General features: G+C 38.2%; 1 protein-coding gene across 1 annotated transcript in view; it reads right to left on the minus strand.

Annotated features, from left to right (window-relative positions):
- The window catches only part of GFRAL (GDNF family receptor alpha like), an 85,497-nt gene that overhangs the window by 65,584 nt on the left and 12,310 nt on the right, over positions 1-7,603 (minus strand). Inside the window, exons 2-5 of the mRNA XM_019520558.1 lie at positions 5,719-5,871; positions 4,090-4,497; positions 3,081-3,137; positions 336-663 (exon numbers count right to left, since the gene is read on the minus strand). Of these exons, the coding sequence (XP_019376103.1) occupies positions 336-663; positions 3,081-3,137; positions 4,090-4,497; positions 5,719-5,871 (946 nt within the window). The remainder of the gene's footprint in view (positions 1-335; positions 664-3,080; positions 3,138-4,089; positions 4,498-5,718; positions 5,872-7,603) is intronic.

Here is a 7,603-nt window from a genome sequence, read left to right on the forward strand (position 1 = left end):
TTCCCAGGCTGCTGCCAGGCTGCCTACATGGGCTTCCTGTACAGCCCCTGAGCCACATGCAGCCCAGTGCTTCACTCCATGGCTGGAGGTATTTTAGTTTGATGTGCCCCAAAGTCATTTAAGGCACATTACACCACCAAATGTGCTAAAGTGGCTGGAATTAATGCACAATATGCTGTAGACGTGTGCAAACACCATTAAAGCAGTTCAGAAGCATTTAACCCACTTTAAAGTGTTGTGCACATATGCCCCTCATTTCATCTACACAATATTTTTAATTTTATAGGTAACCATGTTACCAGCCAAATATTAAGTAGCTTTTTTTTTTTTCTTACCTGCATAATTCATTGTTTTGGCATTGGTGAATTATGCTTAGACACGAAGGAGGGGGCACTATGTTGACTGCACATGGCTTTCCATGAAGAAGTTCTTTAGCTTTTTGGCAAGATTTATCAAGTTGGGTGCAGTCACAGAATGTCAACATCTGGGCAACATTAAAAGGCATATTTTGATAGAAGAACCTTATGGCTGCTTGACATTCTTTCATGTTGCACTTTTTATTCACTGAGCAAACTTTAAGGTACAGAGATAGCTGTCTGTTACACACTTCATCTTCAATACATGCCCTGTTTACATCCAAACATGTCCCATTCTCAGTGTGTTCTAAAAGGCAGAATACAATCAAAAGAATCAGTTACATATAGACAACAATCTATTAAGCATACTACTTGCTGGACTCCCATTGAAAACACTATGAAATCTCTGCTACAACCCCAATATTCCTCCCAAATCAGACTTGTTTATTGCTGAACTCCTCCATCACTCCCTTCATCATGCCCATTGCCCCATCTTCACTCTCCTATTTGCCACCACAGGCCCCTGCTAAGCAACTCTCAGATTATCTGCTGTGCATGGAGCAGCAGAAGGTAAAAGACAGGAAGGAGGAGCTTTTTATGGTTAAATGACTTCTAAAGTGCTGATGCTTTCTTGGGCTAAATACATCAGACTTTAGTTTCTGAAAACCAAGAACTGCAAGCTGTATGAGAGGCAATAGCCTGTGTTGACCTCCATTCTACTGTGACTAGATTGCTTCTGGTGCTCAGATATTTCTGAAGAATGTGCAGTCATTGAAGTTTAGATATACCTACATTTTATCACTTTTGAGCACTGACCCAATGTATCTATAACACACATACTTGCATCTGCCTTTCAGGTAGCAGAGAAGACTACAGAATTGAGCACCTGAGAGCTGTACAATAGCACCTAGGAGCTTGTCTTTGCTAAAGACATCTGTCTCTATCTGGCTCACATGCCACACCTACAAAATGTTATAGGCCCCTAGTCCTATCCAGAAGATGTCATCTAACACTGTATTGTCACTTCCCCATATTAAATCTATAGACCGCTTTCACATCTCACCTCACTTCAAGGAAACCACAAAAAGTTCCTGCAATGACTTATAACAGGGTTTGGAAACCTAAGGCCCTTAGGTTGTATCCAGACCATGGAGCCTTTGAATTCAGCCCATGAAGCAGTAGCTTCATCAGCATTCAGCCGTGGGGATCTTGGCCTACAATATGTCACAACTAGGCACTGGGTGTTCTGGCAGAGAGGGGTCTCTGCTCACACTTTCCCCCAGCTCGGTAGCAGGGGCTTCAGCAGAAGGGGAGCTCTGCCAACACCAATCCACAGGCAGGCAGCCAGAAGAAGCAGCAGAGGTTGATGGGCCCCACCTCAGTGCTGGCTTACTTCAGATGTGAGCTAGGTCGTTCCAGCCCACAACCAGAAAACAATTCCAGCTGCTGACTTACAGAAGTCAGTATTGAAATGAGAAATAGCGGTACTCATGTCATTGGGACGAATGCAGGGATGAGCAGATGGGCATGCTACGCTGCTCCAACTAATCCGTCTCTGTTCAACACAAGTATCACAGTGAATGCAATTAAAGAGTATAAAATTCAGTGACTATTACTAGCTCAAGGGCAGCAGCATTAAGACTGTACTGTATGCATCTTAATTCTGCATTTCCTTATTTCTCAGAAGTTCAAGTACCTTAACCCTCTGATTCTGATGCCTAGGTGCTTGAATGTTGCTAACCATGTGTTTCTAGACCTGATGGACAAATCTTACCAGCAGGCAACCTTAATTCTGCAATAATACATTTATCATTAAGCTATTTAGACTGAAATCTTTATTCGACTTTGCCAGTGATTTCACTGGAGCCATGATTATACCCATAGATTGTACTTCATGTCAGAGAATGACTTTATTGTACTTGTGACATGCCTTGCACTCTTTTGATATTGTATAAAACCCCAGTAAAGGTATTCACAATGCTGATTTCTTAAGTCCATTATTGTTTCAAAGCACTCAAAACCTCGTAAAATAGATGCAGTATCTCAAAGGATTGATTGCTTAGTTTCTAGGCAAAATAGAGTGTTGAGAAATTAACGTTACCAAAAGGTTTATATTGAAATAGCAACTAACAGTAACATTTTAATGGCAACCTTGAACTATTTCTTGGGTAATTTGTTACATAAACTTGATATCTGGGAGAATTAGACTAGGTCACTATTTACTTCCATAAAGACCCTAGGGAAGACATTTACCAGGCTATTTACTTCTGAAAAGAGTGCAAGAGGAAAACTGTTCCTTGAAGAAAGTACTATCAGGAAAGAGGGCTAGATCTTGTTTGGGAGTCTGAAGGATCAACTGAAATGCAATTTGCCAAAGGAAATCTCAATAGGTTGGAGGGACTTTTCAAAATAATTCAATTAAACTGTGAATAAGCATTTATGCCCTTCTCATCATTTGAGGATGGTATTTCACTGTCCTCAGTGAAATCAGTGGGAGTTTTACTTTTGACTTCAATGGGATTAGAATTTTTACTCCTTTGGGATCCTTGTGTATGCAAAAACTTAGCTGCAAACAATTTGAAGTTTACTAAATCCCAAATTTTAAGTTATTTTGAGTCTTGGCATTATTATTTAATCTATATGAAGCTTCATTTTTCATTATTATAGGCTGATAGAAAAAAACAGTAAATAAGAACTATAAATGACTATATAAATGAGCCTTACCTTGTTTGGAAAGAGCAGATAAATTCCACTGTAATTTAGTTTCCATGTTAATATTATCTAAACGAAAAAAATATGGGATATAGAACATACGCAGCGTTAATAAATCCCCTGTGTCAACTGTGTTGTCAGTTTTAATGTACCGCTTTATTGGCTGCTGTGCTAGGAACAGCTCAGAAAGAAAAGTAAAGAGAAAAAACAAATAAGATTGACCAAGTAGAAATTGTCAATTTGTTTAGAAACCATAAAGGCTACATTATATTTACTTATAGATATCAAGGCGAATATGCACAGGAGCTTTCCTTTCCACTGCCAACACCACTACCCTGTTTATGAGCTTATGGTTTGTGAGTATGGAAGTTCAGGACGTCCTAGATAAACCCGGGCCATGTAAAAAATCAAACTCTCTCATGAACAAATGCAGGCTTATGAACCTACTGTTATGCATATATGGACCCCCCTTTAATAATCTTGCCCCTTAATAAATGCAAACTATATTACTGTTCTTTATTTATGTTATGTTATGTTATGTTTTAATACTATTAAGTAGTATTAATAATAGTACTCTATTAGTGGCATGAAAAGGCACTACTACGCAGGATACGTATTCCTTTGGATTTGGTTCCATACACACATATATGAAGACACAATTCCAAGCTATGTTTACCCTGCTAATTGTTATGCTGTCAGATAGTCACACACATGTAAAAAGGTTCTCAAAATACTCTTTTTTCAAACGTCACTGCAAATAAATAATCCAATATGTGAACTGCCCCAGAAACTTGAGATGATAATGGATTCTCTATTCCCTAGTACAGCCGAGAGTTACAGCTATTTTGTTCCACTAAATGGCCTCCCCTGGTGATCTTTTCATTATTTGGAATATGCGCAGACGTCTAAATCACTATTGAAATCTAATTCTAGATTGAAACATGATTTCTATTAATAATTCATATTATGCGTATTGTAAGCAGAATAGCATGACAAAACGTATTTCTAAAGCAACACGAACCTGTACCAGCGTCCTGATTTCTCTCATCATCATAGTCTTCTTCATCAAAAGCTATATTCTCCTTTGCATGCTGTAGACAGGTGTTATTAAAGATGCTTTTCCATATTTTAGTACACCGTTTTTGAAGTGGCTCTGAACACCTGCAATTCCCTAAGACTGTTTTTCTCAGGTTCTTCCACGCAGACAAACATTGTTTCCCAACAACTTGGAGACTGCATTGTGCTACCTCTGCTCTGCATACCCTTTGGAAGTTCTTATACTCCACAAAGCAGTAGCGGTCATCTCGACAGCTTTGCTTTGCAATATTGCAGTCATTTTCTCGTTCACCTGTGTGTTTTAGGTCTTTGTGCTTTGTGTGCAGCGTGAAGTTTAACTGGATATCTGAATTTGCTGAAGGGTCCATATGTTCTGAAAAAATAAATCTGAATTTAGATATACATTGCACAATTATCTTTTACGCAGCTCTAAAGAAATTCTGTTAAAAGCTATTTTCCAAAGGTATTAGTGAAACAAACAGAATTATAAAGTGCTAATTTTAATATAATAACTTACCATAGTAATTATGATTTAAATAGTTTGGATTTTGATAAATAACATGTTACTTCATAAGAATTTCATATTCTTATAGATTACTGCACCTGCTTTCTATTTATTAGATAGGCACAAAAATCCACATAATATAATGTACACTCTAGTTTAGCACTTAAAATGGGTAGTAATGAAAATGCTCTCACTGAAGTTACTGTGTATGTTGTGTTATCAACTGAAGACAAAGTTTAGTCCAGGCGCATCTCCATTATATTATACTAGGGAGGAATTTGATTTAATATATTTAATCAATAAGGATACAATCCCACTCCTATTGGTAGGGAATTCTGAACCAGGCCTTTAACATTTTCTTTATCACTCATTTGCTACCTTTTCCTACAGGGGAAAAAGGTCACTTTACTCTTCTACAGCAGCTTGGTAATGTTATATCTTCACTGATATGCCGTAGAGTTATGCCAGTGTAACACTGATATAACAGAGTGGAGAATCAATCAATCTTACTGCATATTTGACAGCCACCCATTCAGTGGCTTATTTTACATACCATATGTGAGATCTTCTAATCTTTAGGTTAAAAGATCTCTCTAGACCAGAATATTTAAACCTTCCTTTGTCTAAATATTGCTATTTACTCAAAGAAAGAGCTAAAATCTTTCTTTAACTTAGTGAAGTTTAAATCAAAGACTGCTAAATTGCATCCACTGAATATAACATGACGTGAATAAGAACCACAGAATCTGACCCCGTATATTATTATATGTGCTACAATAGCTAGGTTTATCAGGGCAAGTTAAAAAAAAATTCAGCCTTATATTTGAATATCTTTAGTTTTTCTCTGATTTATCTTACTTTTGTTAATTTTGAAACTGATCTTTCACACTATTTTCCTATATATATTTATTCATGTGAGTATTTTAGAAAAAGGAAAACAAATTAAAAGCCTGCAGGACATTATTTGATGTAGCAGTCACATACAGGAACTTGAAACTGTAACTTTCTTACTGTGAAGAGTAAAATTTCATACATGATTCCATTTCCCTTTACATTGCATATTATTGAACTATCCGGTATATTGCTTACCTTTCTTAAGGCCACATTGTTGTTCAAGCAACATTTCGATGCTACAAGAATCATTCTTGGTGCAGATACAGCTTTTAAATTTTGGATACTGGTCAGCTAAGAACTGTATGGCTTTATTGCAGACAACAGAATCTTTTGCTTTGCAGCTGTTACCTAGATTTCATAGGCAAGAATAGAACTTTATTAATGTTTATTAATGCTTAGGGGATAAGGCTATAAAAACAATTAAATTATAGAACAAGAATAAAATCTTTAGACAAGGGAAGATGGTTTGATTTTGTTTTGCTTTAAAATGTATGGTAATTCACAAAATAAGTGTTGTGTTTGGGATGATATAATAAAAATGTGGGTACAGTTTTGCCTTTAGTTTGAGCCATGTATGTTCTGAACCACGTCCAGCCGTCTGTTTTAAGTTGTTCTCATTTCAAGAGAACATAACCTTTTTCTAATAATTACTTTGGACAGAAATTGAACATACTTTGGTAATTTTTGGTTAATAAGCATGGCACATCTATTGGATCACACCACTGATATGTTAACAATGAGGTAAGCTAATATAGACCTCTGTGCTGGTTCCAAACAATAAAAAAAGACCACCATGGAAGGACACTTTATGGAAAAAAGTAGCTGCAACTTAAGGCTATACTAGACAAAGAGGAAAGAGAGTATAGGGAACCAGCATTGAGTAAAAATGGACATTCAACTTTGGTCAGTTCAGCCAAGGGACAAGAAGATACAGATATTCCCCTGAAAGACTACTGCAAATGGGACTTCAAAGGATACTTGGACCTAAAAAATAAAACACCCATTTAAAAATAGAAAACCCATACACTGTCATAACATGTTGATGAGCACAGCCTGAGGCAGATAATAATCCAGGCCTTTTACATGGTAAGACCCATGGTATTTAGGCACCCATGATATTTAGGTATTCAAGTATAGATTCACTTTACAAACCAGGCTGCTAACTGCTTGAGGACTATGTAATTTGGTTAGCATGTTCAAATATGACTCATTGACTTTTTAAAAACTTTATGGATTCCTCAATAAAATAGGCTTGCACCCACTCTGAGATCACTTTTCTCTCTCCAGGTTACAACTGTCATGAAAACTGTGCTTGTCAGGAATAAGTGAACTATGGATGACAAGTATGACATCTGCAGGTGAAGAAAACAGAGGGCAGAATCCAATTTAATTTTGTGTAAGACCAAAGCACAGCTTGAGACTCACTCCAGTGGTGACACGTAGGGGGTGCACATGCACCCCCTGAAACTACTGGTGCCCCCTCTGCAAGCACCAGCTGGGGAGTAGGAGCACCAGATGTAGGCTGCAGCCACTTCCAGAAGCACCACGGCCACTTTCAGGAGCAGCACGGCCGCTTACCATGGAGTAAGTTTTACCACAGCCCCCCCTCCTGCAGTTGGTGATATTGGCTGTGGGGGACCACCCCCAATCACTGACTGGTCACTGGGGATGCACGTGCCCTCCCTGACTAAGGTGGCACCAGTCACCCATGACTCACTCTGTGTTCCACCACTGAAGTGTAGGAGTAATTCTATTACCTATTCTGGGCACATCTACACAAGACATTTGTTGAGGGGTTGCCTAATTAGCTCTGCAATAAAGTCTCAGTGTTTATATGTGCAGGTTGCAGTAAACTAAAAAAATACTGCCATAGGTTAGTATTTGTAAGCACAAGTACTATCCTGTAGCACCATTGTAGCAGGAGGGGCATCCTAGGGTCACCATGCTCTCCCCTAGCGCCCCTTACCGTGTCCAGTTTGTTTACAAAGCACTCTTAATTCTCACCTGCCACATCTTTGATCTCAAATGTATATGATAAGGAGGCTGCCTCTTCGTCTCCCTGGACACGGTTTTCCTCCTG

Source organism: Gavialis gangeticus, unplaced genomic scaffold (assembly GCF_001723915.1).
Source record: "Gavialis gangeticus isolate Ggan-Ray unplaced genomic scaffold, GavGan_comp1, whole genome shotgun sequence".
Lineage (NCBI taxonomy): Eukaryota > Metazoa > Chordata > Crocodylia > Gavialidae > Gavialis > Gavialis gangeticus.